This window comes from Branchiostoma floridae, chromosome 13 (genome assembly GCF_000003815.2).
Source record: "Branchiostoma floridae strain S238N-H82 chromosome 13, Bfl_VNyyK, whole genome shotgun sequence".
Taxonomy (NCBI): domain Eukaryota; kingdom Metazoa; phylum Chordata; class Leptocardii; order Amphioxiformes; family Branchiostomatidae; genus Branchiostoma; species Branchiostoma floridae.
Window position 1 is genome coordinate 21,419,076 of NC_049991.1, and position 16,723 is coordinate 21,435,798.

The 16,723-nt window shown below is 41.2% G+C and overlaps 1 protein-coding gene across 1 annotated transcript in view; it reads right to left on the reverse strand.

Annotated features, from left to right (window-relative positions):
- Window positions 1-16,723, reverse strand: part of LOC118428472 (centrosome-associated protein CEP250-like) — a 104,615-nt gene that overhangs the window by 19,947 nt on the left and 67,945 nt on the right. Inside the window, exons 7-15 of the mRNA XM_035838555.1 lie at window positions 15,059-15,157; window positions 11,801-11,857; window positions 9,410-9,481; window positions 8,294-8,383; window positions 6,494-6,649; window positions 4,957-5,055; window positions 3,189-3,376; window positions 2,033-2,243; window positions 1,496-1,654 (exon numbers count right to left, since the gene is read on the reverse strand). Coding sequence (XP_035694448.1) covers window positions 1,496-1,654; window positions 2,033-2,243; window positions 3,189-3,376; window positions 4,957-5,055; window positions 6,494-6,649; window positions 8,294-8,383; window positions 9,410-9,481; window positions 11,801-11,857; window positions 15,059-15,157 — 1,131 coding nt within the window. The remainder of the gene's footprint in view (window positions 1-1,495; window positions 1,655-2,032; window positions 2,244-3,188; window positions 3,377-4,956; window positions 5,056-6,493; window positions 6,650-8,293; window positions 8,384-9,409; window positions 9,482-11,800; window positions 11,858-15,058; window positions 15,158-16,723) is intronic.

Below are 16,723 nucleotides of genomic sequence, written 5' to 3' on the forward strand. Positions count from 1 at the left end.
GGCAAGAAATGACATGCAGGATTGTCAGCAGTTCTCCAGACAAATCCCCAGAGTATTTTGGGGGACTGTGTGAGTTTCGTACATTGTACTTGTGTCAGGTATGCCTACTTTTTGCTGTCGTCTCTTGCACTTAGTGCCTGTGAAAAAGATTAACTTATTTGATTCATAATTTGTTTTGGTGGCCAAACATCACTATCAACACGGCTTGCTCTGAATGCTACGTGATAACTTTTTGTTAATTGTTCAGTAGACAATATTGAATAATATTTGCGTATTCCAGGGATATTTGGGGAACAGTTACCTGTGTCAGGTAAGTCGATTATTGGGAGATGCATGTGTGCAGGGAATAGTTAACCGTACCTGTGTCAGGTAAGAGGATGATGTATGTACGTGTATCGTCAGGTCAGTGGAAGTGAAATCTGATACCGTACCTGTGTCAGGTCAGTGAAAGTGAAATCTGATACCGTACCTGTGTCAGGTAAGTGAAAGTGACACGTGATACCGTACCTGTGTCAGGTAAGTGAAAGTGAAATCTGATACCGTACCTGTGTCAGGTAAGTGAATGTGATATCTGATACCGTACCTGTGTCAGGTCAGTGAAAGTGATATCTGATACCGTACCTGTGTCAGGTCAGTGAAAGTGAAATCTGATACCGTACCTGTGTCAGGTCAGTGAAAGTGAAATCTGATACCGTACCTGTGTCAGGTCAGTGAAAGTGATATCTGATACCGTACCTGTGTCAGGTCAGTGAAAGTGATATCTGATACCGTACCTGTGTCAAGTAAGTGAAAGTGAAATCTGATACCGTACCTGTGTCAGGTCAGTGAAAGTGAAATCTGATACCGTACCTGTGTCAGGTCAGTGAAAGTGAAATCTGATACCGTACCTGTGTCAGGTCAGTGAATGTGATATCTGATACCGTACCTGTGTCAGGTCAGTGAAAGTGAAATCTGATACCGTACCTGTGTCAGGTCAGTGAAAGTGAAATCTGATACCGTACCTGTGTCAGGTAAGTGGAAGTGAAATCTGATACCGTACCTGTGTCAGGTCAGTGAAAGTGAAATCTGATACCGTACCTGTATCAGGTCAGTGAAAGTGAAATCTGATACCGTACCTGTGTCAGGTCAGTGAAAGTGAAATCTGATACCGTACCTGTGTCAGGTAAGTGGAAGTGAAATCTGATACCGTACCTGTGTCAGGTCAGTGAAAGTGAAATCTGATACCGTACCTGTGTCAGGTAAGTGGAAGTGAAATCTGATACCGTACCTGTGTCAGGTAAGTGGAAGTGAAATCTGATACCGTACCTGTGTCAGGTAAGTGAAAGTGAAATCTGATACCGTACCTGTGTCAGGTAAGTGAAAGTGAAATCTGATACCGTACCTGTGTCAGGTAAGTGAAAGTGAAATCTGATACCGTACCTGTGTCAGGTAAGTGAAAGTGAAATCTGATACCGTACCTGTGTCAGGTAAGTGAAATAGACATGTGATACCGTACCTGTGTCAGGTAAGTGGACTGTTCGCTCTCCATCTCCGTGTAGGACTGCAGGTGTTCCCGTCGGGTTGCCGCCAGCTGCATCTTCAGCTCGACATTCTCCTCGTGAACATTCACCAGGTCCTGCTGTGTCTTCTCCAGCCTGGCTTTCAGGGACTCCACCTGGTGACACAAGACATGCAACATCAGCATCAACATGGTAGGCTTAATGTTCACCAGGTCCTGCTGTGTCTTCTCCAGCCTGGCTTTCAGGGACTCCACCTGGTGACACAAGACATACGGCACACAGGTTAACATTAGCATCAACATGGTAGGCTTAATGTTCACCAGGTCCTGTTGGGTCTTCCCCTACCGAGCTTTCAGGGACTCCACTTGACAACACAGGAACAATCCGTACTGGTCAGCATCACAGCCTTGTTGGTGTTCTGACTCACACATACAAATGTAAAACATCACAGAACATGTAACAAAATATATACTGTAGTGTATATTAACCAGCGTGCCTGTTTGTTTGTTTGTTTGTTCGTTTATTTACTGTACCTCTGTTTCGAGCAGCTCCACCAGCGTGCTGTCCGTCTGTGCCTGTCGTCTCTCCGTCTCATCCTTCAGCCTCTCCATCTCCGCCAGCCTCTTCTTCTCCTCCTCCTGCCTCTGGACCGCCTCCTTCGCTGCCGCCTCCTCTCGCTGCCTGCCATCCGGCTCCGCAGGCGGTTCAACCGGCTGGGCGGAGGGAACGGGACCGGTGGCGACCCTGGGGTGGGGAGGGAAAATACTGTAAATGTATTTCAGTTCACGGGGATTTAATTAGCAGGAAAAAGGACTATTTGCTGTGGTTTTAAGTTACGATAGCACCATGCACTGTAGTCTCTTATACTGCCATGGAAAATGTTCACGGTGGTTTTAAGTTCGCGGTGAAGCGGCCACCGAGAAAACCGCGAACATTAAACCACCGCGAAAGTTTCTGCATTTACAGTAACCATTTTTTCTTCTATTTGCTTTTGGATAGATGAAAACAATATTGCACTGCACTTAAGTTAGTAACTTACATGACAGTATATTAACAGTGCCACATACACAGTACAGACAGAAGGTAAAGGCATAGGCCACAGCGAGTACTGAACTCAGGACTTATAGCTTCCGAGCTGAACGCCTTACCAGTTATGGCACACACAACGTCTTATGACCATTCAGTCGGCTTAATGAGAAAACATTGAGCTTCATCACACGACGACAGATGCTAGATAACCTGTGTCAACCCCCCCCCCCCCCCCCAATCTCTGTTAAATGTTTGACGATAGCTTCATTCAAGAAATCTGGTAGCCTATTTAAACTGAATGAGAAATGCCACTGTCAGGGTATTTTAATGACATCAACAGAGCCATGCACTGCTTGCTTTTTTCTTACATTTCATCTGGCCTATAGAGATAAACCTAAAATGTTCTGCACATGTTATTTTCCCAGAACTATCGTAGATTGGAATTTGTTATCACCAAGCACAGTAGGGGCATCTTCTCTGGATAGTTTTAAAGAACGCTTGCAGATAGATGCACAAAAGTTAGGTGTGACGGGCCCTTCAGTGTAATATGACCAGCTGCTGCCGCACCACGTACCTGCGAAGCTGGTGTGGTACGCCGAAGGGCGGTTATACTGGCTATATAGATCAAAATCCAGATACAGATACAGATGTCACACTGACCTGCGTGGTTCCGTCACCAGCGGTGTTTTGCTGGCGGACGGTCTCCTCAGCATGTCGTCAGAAGATCGCTGCTCGTGCACGCTGTCTCGGTTCCGCTGGCGGTACTGGTCTCGGATCACGGAGATGTCCATGGTCTTGGGACGCTCCTCCCGCGTACGCTTCCGGCCCGGGTGCTGCCAGCCCGACTTCTGGGGAAGAAACAACAGGGAAAAAGTCTGATAGTAATTGATATCACTAGAGCCATTGAATGCTTTTTCTTATTTTTCATTTGGCCTAGGGATAAACTTAAAACCTAAAACAAATTAGAGGGAATCGTTGAGTTATCGAGTGTTTCCAACTGAAGTTATGGTCAATGTTGGGAACGTAGTCTATTTGAACTGAATGGGAAATGCTGCTTTAATGGTATTTTAGACCAATGACACTCTGCGGGGTGGATTTTGTGTCTTTTGCTGGTTCACCTGTAGCCTTGCTGTTTCGCTGTTTTGCTGTATGGTACAAAGTGTACATTGTGTAAACTTATAATGCATGACTATTGTGTGGTTGGCACGAACATAGCGGCTGGCTACACCGAGGGAATAACTGTGATAATCACTCTGCAGCGTGTGTTTTGTGTCTTCTGTTGGCTCACCTGTAACCTTGCTGCTTTATTGTACAGTACAAAATAATGTATGTGGTTCTCTTATACTTCATACACCATCAGATCAATCTGAGCGTGAGTTTCACTTCTGAGATGATAAGCTCTGTGAAGTTACACATACGAACCGGCTATTAATGTCTTAACCATTGGATTATTTACAGTAGTGGGAGCCTCATGTGATATCAAAAATATACAAATTAATGCAAGGGGAATTGTATCTTTCAGTAAGGCAAATTTGAACAATATGCAGATTCTGAAGCAAATAACCTAGGGTGTCATGTTGCCCCAAGCGTTAATTTTGATTACTAAATTTCTGAATGTCCTGTACTGTTTGGCATAGGCGTGTACAATGGCATTAACTTATTAATAAGCACTTTTACATATTAAATAGCACAGCCTAATCACAGATCTGTGTGACAACAGGAATCACAGAGAGGCACAGCAGCAAGCAGACAATGTGTGTGTCGGGAGGACTGGTGTGGAGAAATGGGGGAAAATACACTGGTCTCTTTGGCGCAGAAGGTTTCTCTGAACAAAATTTAAGATAAAACAAAAGTCAAACCTGTACAAGTGGCCACCACTGCATAAAACATGTACAAGCATTATGTGAGGTTCCCCTAATCAATTTAGATTGATCCCAGTGAGTTGTTAATGGCTGCTACATATTTCATACATCATTTTTACATACAGCTTACAATATCAGCCCATCTGGGTTTGCATGACTGAGATATGGGAGGTCCAGAATAAAACTCCAGAACTAAACCTGGGGGTTTTGGAGACTAAAAAACTTTTGGAGACTAAAAATAAGAGATTTAGCAACAAAAATCAACAGTATGGGTTCACAAACTGGAACAGAAAAACTTCAAGATTTCAGGAATACGAATATCAAAGAGACCAGTGTTACAAACGAAAAAGCAACATTTCTGTGACCAGAGAAACAGGACAGCTGGGTTCATAACCACACGGACATCAATCAATCTGGAAAAAAAACAGGACCGAAGAATCAGAACAGAGAGAAAAAAACAGCAAACCATCAGTAAACCTTGGAGTGGCAAGTACAAGGAGAATAGAGGGAAGAAAAGAAGCGCGAGAGAAGGAGGACCACAGACAGCGAGTGCACGGCAGTCCAACCTTGGCATCAACGCCCCCTTGTGGTTTATCCCCGTATAGCATCTGCTCGGTGTCAGGGAGGAAGGCCCTCCGTCTGGGCACCTCGCGCCCCGGGGTCATCTGGGGACACGGAGCCATGCAACAGTCAGTTCCTTAAACCCACCGCAAGACGTTTCATGCTTAAGAAGCTTATGGCACACCTTGTAATACATTAAAAGTTTGTAATCTTAGTTTTTAGGTTCAAGAAACAGCGAAGCCATGCAATGGGTTAGTTTCTTCAAACCACCTTAAGATGTTAGACAAGACATTTTTATGTTTAAGACGTTGATGGCACACCTTGTACAAAAAGTTTGTTGAATGTTGGGTTTGGGGCGTTAGTGATGTCTAACCCATGCAAGAGTTAGTTTCTCAAACCCAACTCAAGATGTCTTCATGCTTACGGTGTTTAGGCACACCTTATAGAATGTTTGCAATATGCATTCATTGGTGTTTGGGCTTATCCCAGAGCCATTAGCCATTAGCTCATTTGACAAGTATAATAGTGTTCAATAAGTGTTTAGTAATCATTATGTCTTGGGTTTATATATTAAGGGACAAGATGGATCAAGCTTTTACAGGTTCTGTAACTGTGTAAGTTATAACATTCAAGGCACCAGCTAGTTAAAATCTGTAAGCAAGTAGTTACTAGTAAGTGTTTCTTTCCGGCCTCAAGAAAAAATTAGCCAAGCCATGCAAGTGTTTGAGTGGCATTGGAAATGTTAAGTTGAAACTTAAAGGTTTCTTTCTGTTAGAAGCCAAGCGACAGTCATTCCCTAAACCCACTGAAAGTGATAAGTCAAGGAGTTAATAAAACAGGCTGCAAATTCTGAAAGGATGTCTTTTTTAACCCTCTTTTCAAATGGGTTAGTCTAAATGGTCCTAACACTGAAAGGGTTAAGGGAGGATTAACCACTATTTCTAGGGGGTTCATCTATATTTGCAATAGATATGAATGACTGAATGCCTAAAGGCTGTTCTGTGCTGGAAGTGGAAAACAAGAGCAGATGTCAGAGGTGAAAGGGCAAGGTTCAAGGGTGAGGCAAAGCAGCAGTCCTGATTACCCATATTTGTTTACCCATCTTTGTGATTCAGATTGGTGAAACTCTTGTCAATTATCACATAATCATTATACATTTTGTTACTTACAGCAAATAGGAAACATCACTGATAATACAGAAGGGATGCCACACAAACTAGAATTTTCTGGATGAAAACTTACAGGATGATGTTTTAATGCAGGTTTCTCACTTGAGAACTTTTGCTGAATGTAAACAAGCAAGAAGTTGCAGCAAAGCATGCATCCTGGTGCCACTGCAAGCTATATTTCCTTTGATTCATTAAACTACAATCTCGCTGCTGAACTTTCAATAAAATGACCTATTTTGGGGGCCAATAAGGTAACATTTAATTTACTAATAATATAGTTTTCTTTATATAATGAAGTCTGTGTGACATTTTTCATTGAAAAGAGGACTGTAATTTTTTGGAGTGTTCCATTATCCCCTGCAGGGGTGCGTACCTCCTGTTCCTCCCGGCGCGGTGGTGGTTTGGCGTCCTTGGTGATGTCGGGGGACGGAGGTCGCAGGCTGGCCGGCATGACCTTTCGTATCGCCTCAATCCAGTTCCGCCGGATTCCCGAGGTCATCGCCGACAGGTTATACACACCTGAGTGGGTCTGTGGGACACATGTCAGTCAATCAGTCAATCAATCAGTCAATCAATCAGTCAATCATTTAATCCAGTTCCGCCGGATTCCCGAGGTCATCGCCGACAGGTTATACACACCTGAGTGGGTCTGTGGGACACATGTCAGTCAATCAGTCAATCAATCAGTCAATCAATCAATCAATCATTTAATCCAGTTCCGCCGGATTCCCGAGGTCATCGCCGACAGGTTATACACACCTGAGTGGGTCTGTGGGACACATGTCAATCAATCAATCAATCAGTCAATCAATCAATCAATCAATCAATCAATCATTTAATCCAGTTCCGCCGGATTCCCGAGGTCATCGCCGACAGGTTATACACACCTGAGTGGGTCTGTGGGACACATGTCAATCAATCAATCAATCAGTCAATCAATCAATCAATCAATCAATCATTTAATCCAGTTCCGCCGGATTCCCGAGGTCATCGCCGACAGGTTATACACACCTGAGTGGGTCTGTGGGACACATGTCAGTCAATCAGTCAATCAATCAGTCAATCAATCAATCAATCATTTAATCCAGTTCCGCCGGATTCCCGAGGTCATCGCCGACAGGTTATACACACCTGAGTGGGTCTGTGGGACACATGTCAATCAATCAATCAATCAATCATTCCATCAATCAATCAATCAATCATTTAACCCAGTTCCTCCGGATTCCCGAGGTCATCGCCGACAGGTTATACACTCCTGAGTGGGTCTGTGGGACACATGTCAATCAATCAATCAATCAGTCAATCAATCAATCAATCAATCAATCATTTAATCCAGTTCCGCCGGATTCCCGAGGTCATCGCCGACAGGTTATACACACCTGAGTGGGTCTGTGGGACACATGTCAATCAATCAATCAATCAGTCAATCAATCAATCAATCAATCAATCATTTAATCCAGTTCCGCCGGATTCCCGAGGTCATCGCCGACAGGTTATACACACCTGAGTGGGGCAATCAATTAATCAATCAATCATTTAATCCAGTTTGTACACAACTGAGTGGGTCTGTGGGACACATGTCAATCAATCAATCAATCAATCAATCAATCAATAACCATTCCATCAATCAAGCAATCAATCAATCATTTAATCCAGTTTCGTCGGATTCCCAAGGTCATCGCTGACAGGTTATACACACCAGAGTGGGTCTGTGGGACACATGTCAATCAATCAATCAATCAATAACCATTCCATCAATCAATCATTTAATCCAGTTTCGTCGGATTCCCAAGGTCATCGCTGACAGGTTATACACACCAGAGTGGGTCTGTGGGACACAGGTCAGTCAATCAATCAATCAGTCAGTCAGTCAGTCAATCAATCAATCAATCAATATGGGGCTACCTATGGTGTTACAGTCTGCTCAATCTGGAAGGTCTTTCAAAAATGCCCTTTGTGATCTGATCTCCAGTCTGAATTGAAACTTGTAAATAGATCTTGGCTTATATTACACTTAACGATTTGCACATCTATCAATAATAATTACATCAATTAATCATCAATTGATCAATCACTCAATCAACAAATCAATCATTTGTCTGCAAAATTCAATTAAAAATATTAAGTAAGATAAAATACGGGGGATCAAAGAAGAAAAGCTCTGCGGACTCACCTTGACGAGGAAGCCGTAGTTTCTCTGGGAAGTTTTCTCCGACACCTCGTAACACGTGTCAAGGTCAATGGCACCATCGTATGTCCCAGCCTGAAGGGGGAGGGGGGCAGCAGGTAAGGGCAAATGTTCATCAGCTCAATCCTGACTGACAATAAGCTATGAATCATAAATGTGATGCTTCGACAAAATGATACATAAATTACTGTTAAACATTTATAATAAACATAATTTCTTAAAAACAGAATCTGATATACATGTGTATGTGGAATTTCTTACAAAATATCGTTTACATTATAACTCAGACATGAAAAATGAAATAACCTTCTAAAAATAATACCAATAAAATAACCCAAAGTCTGTCAAAGAAAGCTGGTCCTTATACTGAAATGTCATCCAGTGTAAATCAGACTAAGTGTATACTCTTGACTAGGAAGATTAAAGTACCAGTTAAACAATAGAGAAAATTAAAGTCCTTACAACAGCTAACATTTTGTTGAAACTAAAAAAGATAGTTGACACATGCATGTGTGATGATATGCTAGAAGTAATTGTGTATATAATATAGACATATAAGACTTCACTTTTACTTTATTTATTCATTAGGACTTTAAATGATGTAAACTGTATCTCTGTTATACACGACCCTTACCTCTTCCCTCATGACCTCAATGAAAAGCGGCCTACAGGCTGATTTGAGCTTTCATGAATAAACAAAGGTCAGGGCTCGAAATTCATTTTAGGGATTAGGTGCACTGGTGCACTCAGCTTAAAAAAATTGGGTGCACCAAAAAAATTTTGGGTGCACCACTTTAATGAAAGTAGAATGTCAGAAAAACCTAATAACAAAACTTAGTTACAAGCTATCAAATTCTTAAACAAGTCCCATGACAGACATTTTTATTGCCTTTCTAACACTTAGATGTCAAGAATATGATGTATGCTAGTAAACTCGATATCTTTACATACATAAACCTAAGAAAATATTTGGGTGCAGTGCACCCACAGAAAATAATTGGGTGCACAGCTCCAATTTTGGGTGCACATGCACTCAGTATTTCGAGCCCTGTAAGGTTCAAACAAACAAGTTAGTGCAGAGAAGAGGAGAAAGAGCCCTACCTCCTCTGCCTTGGCATCCTTGTAGTAGTGTAGACCATGGCCAGACAGTACAAACCAGTGCTTGGTCCACTCCTGAAGAAAACAAAACACAACACGTCAGGTAATGAACATAAAGATCAAGCAAACACTAACCGCAAATAAAAACACAATCAAAATGTAAATAGAACATAGAAAAGGTGTTTTTGATTTTTGACTATGAACAAATACAATTTTTGCTGACTATTTTACAAAACAGAAAAGAATGGAACTTTTGACACCTGCAAAAGGCTTGAAGAAAACCCATTATTTCTACCTTTCTTAGGGTTTCTGGACACGTATTTACATGATACCAAACCTGTATATTTTTACTTTACCTCAATGTCAAATCGCAAGTTGTTTTCATTCTATATAAAACTGTTTTTCTGCAATCTCTGAAAAATGTGCAATCTTTAGTAAACAGGTGGTAATTTTGTGCCCTGTTAGAGAAATGTCTGTTTTATACAGAAGGGTTCATCCACCTCAGCAGCATTACTTTTCCAGCTGGGATTTGGGAGCCAGGTGTTTTTCTTATCGAGATAAGGAGACGGCTATATAAGAAAGACAGGCTATTTAGAGGACCACCTGATCCTCTGGCCTTTAGGGATGAACTTGTGCTATTTCTGTAGACTATATTCTGTGCAGGCCAAACTAATCTATTTCTTTGGTTTCAGTACATTTTATAGTGAACATTTAGCAACACCACAAGATACAAACAGGGGCTTTAAAAGAGATCAGCCAATCCATGAAGGGTTGAACAAGTTTTCTAAAATCCACTTGTCCTATCGGGCAAGCACATAAAAAAATGTACTTGCCCGAAAGAATTTTTCACTTGCCCAAAATTCAAATGTCACGGTTAGTATATGCATTTTCACTTCCAGCAATGGAATTCTCTGTAGACAATTGCTTGATGTCATGACTATAAACAGTAACAAGTATATCAAAATTGCACTAAAATCAATGGAAAAATCTTACTTGCCCCATCGGACAAGTGGGGTAGGACATGCACTTGCCCGAACAGCACTTTCACTTGCCCTGGACAATAGGGCTAGTGGACTTGTTTATCCCTGCCATGAAACTATGTCGATGAAGGAAACAGTTTTAGAAACGGCCAGACGTTTCAGATAGCATCCACTATCTTTCGTCAGGGAGAAACTGGTCTTTCATATCCTATTATATTCGCAAACGATCTGAAGAAAATTTTGGCTGTCCAATAGGAAACAAGTTAAGCCAAGGTTAACTGCACTATCAAGCTGTTATGTGTGTACTAACTTTGAGTATCCTTCCATGTTTACAGTCTACAATAATATTATTAATATCAATAAAAATCCTAGAACCAATAAATTGAATCAGTGTGGCCCTTAAGCGCCACCTCAGCCTCTGGCATCTACGAGTGGATGTGTATCTTCTGAGAACCTAAATGCATTTTGTGTAAATGATATTCAGTGGAAGTGTGATTTCCATAGAAGTGTGAAAATAAAACCTGGGTGTAAAAATAGAGAAATCCTGTAGTCCAGAGTCTGTCTGGGGGACTGAATTACAGGGGTTCTAAATATATACTGACTTGTGTGAAGACTTGTCAAATATATCTAATGGAAGTGCAGGGCTCGAAATTCATTTTTGGGATTAGGTGCACTGGTGCACCCAGCTTAAAAAATTGGGTGCACCTGGGCACACATGCACCCAGTATTTCGAGCCCTGAAGTGTGATTTTAATTTACTAGAAGTGTGAAAATAGAGCACTGTTACAAACTTTAAGATAGAGAAAGCCTACAGAAGAGCCTGTCTGGGAGACTGACTTACTGGGGGTTCTAAAAATATATTGACTTGTGTGAAGACTTGTAAAATATATCTAATAAAAGTGTGATTTCAATAGAAGTATGAAAATAGAGCACTGTTATAAAAATAGAGAAATCCTGGAGAAGATTCTGTCCGACAGGGAGCCCTAAAAATCAGGGCTTTAGCCAGCTCGAAATTTTTTTCAGTCAGCCAATTACAATCGTCGCGAAAACCGCGAAAATTAATTAGAAGGACTGAACTGAGACCTTGAAAAATGGGTTTTAATGAGATTATCGTATGCGAAAGGGCGCCGACACACATTGTCAACAATCATAACAATAGCAAAACAAACAGTGTGTGGCTTTTATGCCCGTGGACGGCGTCCCCAAGCCGCCTGTAGCTTCCACCAAGGATTTTTGTCCGTCAAGGTTGACGGATTGGTTTTAAAATTTTTCCGTCAGACGCAGCAAATTTCCATCAAAAAACAGACGCTGGCTAGAGCCCTGCTAAAAATACACTGACTTGGGTGAAGAAGAGCTGGCATTATAAGACAACCTTCTTGGCAGCGTTACAACTAAAACAAGAACTAAGAACTGACCTTCTCTGTGGAGCCTTGCACATTCAGCCAGCCTTTCTTCAAGTTCAACAGCTCAGGCTGGAGATAAAACAACAAAATCATGTGTATTTATAAATATCACCATGGCAACTGGAGCTACACATGATTATGTAAAGTTAATTGAGTCTCAAAACAACATTATTGCTTTCTCGATAACATCGGCATACTTAATGTCTCATGCTGCTGTAAATATAAGATATACTAATTAAATTTGTTTAACACAACAAAACCTTCGAGTTCTAAAATCTCGTCGCAATGAAGGCATTATTGTAATCTCACACTGGCATTAAGTTTTGATTGTAATCTGTAAGATAACTAAAAACAGGTAGTGGGAGACCTAATTATTGAGAAAACAGCTAATCATAAATGAGAAATGACACAGCAACACACCTCTAACACACACAAAAATAATAAATATAGCTGCTGTAACGTGATATCAATTTGTAAGTGTAATAACGGAGACTACTAACAACAATACATTAAGGAAATCCAATATATCAATGACCTGAGATTGCTCATATCGTTTACCTTGTCCCTGGACATACAGCTAAGTTCCAAAAATATTTCAAGCACATGCTCTCTTATCTATAACAAGGCACATGTACGTGGATTCGTCTTTCTGTCACAACATGATCACACACGATAGCAACGCAGAGTCTACACACAATACTGCCATCTGTGCAACTCGCAGCCAACAGCCAAATCAACCCTCACCTCTCTCTTCTCCACTCCTCCAGGAGTGACAGACTCTGTCATTGCCCCAGAGCTCAGACAGAGCCACAGAATCTATCTCTCCACAATCCAACCTAACCACAGAAGGCACACCATGCCCTCCCCACAGAGTCAGGTCCCACCGCTGGCTCAAAATAGACGCTAAATTTGGGGCATCTGCAGTTTATAATGCATCATATTGTGCACAAGTGTGCCTGCAATGTGAGCTGACCTACCCCTGGGAAATGTGGTATGGTCGGACTGACATGACACTGACATCTAAGGTTGGGCTGTAGTATTGAGCAAAGGGGGGTGAGATAATTTACTGGTAATGTAAGTTGAGTTATAATTTAATCTTAAGTGGTCTTCAATAAAAAAAAGCAGAGGACATTAAATTTTATTAATTACAATGTTCATAGCAACAAGATGGGACATTTTGTATTCCAAAATAATGTCAAACTCACTACAAAATGTTACTTAATGCATCTGAATTGTGCTGTTCAATATACCTTTCAAAAAGAAGAGGATACATGCACAGAGGTACATTAAAATGTTGTATACACTTTCAGGAAGAAATTGGTGTGTTCAACTCTGGATTGCAAAAAAGGAGTTTCAAATTTCATCCAAAAATCTTACTACTCAAATCCCCTGATACAATTACGATCATGATGATAATACTAAGAGCTTCGGAAAAATGAAAAACAAAGCACTTTTGCATCCTTTGTATATTGTCCAATTTCCATATTTTCCACATGTCAATGCTAGATATGGACAGGTTCCATTTCAAACTGACTAATTAATTACATAATTACATGCAACATGAAGATATGGCTGGAGCAGTCCTGCTAAGGAAACTGGAGGAGCATCACTTTCATCAACATCACTTTAAGGGGATTACTTCTGGAGGATACAGGACTTTGGGTCGACAGGCTTTGCGCAACAGGGCTCGAAATACCACCTGCATATGCAGGTTAGTGCAGGTGAAATTGGAGCTGTGCACTGCCAGGTATTCCTGATGTCTACCTGCACCTAACCTGCACTGGTCCATGTACTGGGTTTTATACATAAATGTAATGTAGGACTGGTGTAATGGATTGTTATTAGCTGCATTGACTGTTACAACCAGGTCCTATAAAGTATGAAAGAGGAAATAGCAATGGTTCCTGAACAATTTTAGTATGATCCATACTTCCTAAATTCAAAGGGGTGCAGGTAAAATTTGTCTTGTGCAGGTAATTTTCAATGTATTTCGAGCCCTGCACCATCATGCGGGACAGGACTTTGTGGAAAACCTGGCGTCACCTCTCGGAGGATAAACTGAATGGAACTGAAAATACATGACTTGGGTAATGCAGTAGTTACTTAACTTTTTCTAGTTAGCTGTACTTGTATTGAATTGTCCTGCCAGTTCATTCTAGTGAAGCTGAAGAAGAGTGATGGATGTCACTCGAAATGTCCAGAATCTCTGTAGATCTCCATTTTACATGCAGTTGTAGGGACTGAATTGTATTTGAATATTATTTACCTGGATGTCTAACCTTCATAAACATAAGTAGTGCCTAACGTATAATATTCCTAGTGGCCCCCTCCCCATTTTGCCAAATGAAACCCAACACCCCAAGGGCAGTAGTGAAGGTCAATGGCAGATATTTGAATCCCTGCTTGACAGACACAGCTCTTCGGAACTTCCTATATTTCCACTTATAACCCACTCCTACAGACCGCCTCTGCAATGTTGCCATCTGAAACTCGACTCCATGCAAACTTGTGCTGTCAGTAACCTGACTCCATGGTAAACTGTGTACGGCAATGCCTGGTATGGACATGAGCTTCCATTCTGAACTGATTACAGGACAAACACTGCCCTGGTGTGAGTACATACAGGCCACATTACAGTACTGTACTGTAAATGCAGAAATTTTCGAGGTGGTTCTGTGTTTGCAGATTTCATGGTCACCACTTCACCGCAAACTTAAAACCACCGCGAACATTTCATAGTATGAGACTGCAGTCTATGGCACTTCCGCAGATAGATAATATCCATGATCAATCGTTCCACCCACAGAAACACAAGGACCTGCCAGCCTGTTGTCTACTATGCTCTCTTCCTAGTAGTGATTGATTACCATGAAACTCATGAGAAACACATTGGAATCACAGTCTCTAATTGGCCATAAGGAAAGCTTTCGGATATATACATTTGTATCCTCCAAAGCAAACATTTGGAACCCTCTGACTAGGGAAAAAGGGAAGATACAAACAGGGAGTATCTCCTCTTCTGCAGGGTGTGTTTCTACAGTTTTTCCCCAGAGTTTCTACTATTGAACTGAGCTTTGGAAGGAAGCTGACTGCTGCATACCCCTGTATCAGGGACCCCAGCAGTATAATCAAACACTGGATATTACTACTACGCATACATTATTTCTGACAGTTTCACACATAACTTATACTTACGGAGATGTTGTCGGTGTATCGCACTTCCGGCCCCAGAGACCGCGCTCTATAGTTTAACACATAACTTATACTTACGGAGATGTTGTCGGTGTATCGCACTTCCGGCCCCAGAGACCGCGCTCTGCGCTGGGCGGCCTGCATGGCGGCGTTGCGGCGGCGCATCGATGGAGGCTCCTGGGGGAAAAAAGAAACAGACGGTAAACATGTGACCATTTTTTTTTAATTGTGTGGGCCGACTGTACTCACTCCTCACTCTTTGCAGCCAGGGGCTGACTTTCGAGGAGCTTACAATAGGTGGGGCTGAATCGCAAGGCTCTGGAGCGAGCTGCCATTCGCACCACTCAATACAACAGTAATTGCCCAGGTGCAGCCAAGGCACTGTAGGTTTTGAACCAATTTTACTTCACTTATGGTTATTAAACAAAGAAGACTTTCAGCAAAACAAAATTGTAGAAAACTAAACGTCTCTCTTCAGAGCTAGAATCTTCAATATTTCACCTAGCTAACTTGAGAACCATTACAAAACATCTACATGTATGTACGTAATCATTAGAAATATCCAAGTGCACTGGTCCACATAATAAAAAATTAGGTTGCTGCACAGCTCAAATTTTGTGTAAATACATGATTGTAAAGGTGCACAATACACTACATGTATTTCCATAGCAGCTCTAACTGCAGCAAAGATGGCTTAGAAATATTAGGTGCATTCATAATATAAGACGTATCAATTTCATTAAATTCTATACTTTTATAAAATGCCTGATATATCAGACTTTTTGTATCATTCTACAAAAATAAGCTAATTCAAAACCTCTACAACATAGAGAGAGCAATACAAGTTGAGAATCAGATACATTACTATGACCTCACAAACTTCCATAAATAAAATATTTATCTCTCTACACCACTCAAAGATACTCTTAGCCTGGTAAATATATCAAAATCTTATCATTCTCTAAACAGAATAAATAGCAAACCCAGCAGCAGTATACTAAACAGGTATAGATATTGACTGAGTGACACTTTTGACAAATACACATGCAGTACTACTATATCAGATTTATGATATCGAAACAGAAAAATCAAAATTTCACATCTCAGCTTCTATATCTGTATCTAGATTATATATAGCCGGCATCACCGCCCTTTGGCATCTTTTAACACACAAGCTTCACTAGATTTTGGGATCATCTGGAATTCCAAATCAAAAATCCATGGGACGGAAAAACATTTCAAGCTGGCTAAAACACTGCTGCTAACCCGCCACACACTAGACTACATGTATCGTCACGTAATATTCTACCGTTTGGATAGACTGGTGCACTGCTACCCATTTTGCATAATATGTGGAACTGAGACTGAGACAAAATCAACCTAAACCTACTCAAGCACACTCTTAAACTGGTACCATCAGCTAACCCTTACACACAGAAATGGCTTGTCACACTAGGCTATCATACATAATATATATTCTACCATTTCCTAAGATATGTACACTGCTATCCATATGTGTAACTGAGACAAAATCAACCGAAACCTACACAAGCAACTCTTAAACTGGTACTGGCAGCTAACCCTTCCACACAGAAATCGCTTGTCACACTAGGCTATCGTACGTAACATACTAATATTCTACCATTTCCAAAGGCATATGCATATAGACTACTACCCACCTTGCTTATGTGTAACTGGGTGAACCAACCACAACCACCTCAAACTGCAAACACTCTTAAACAG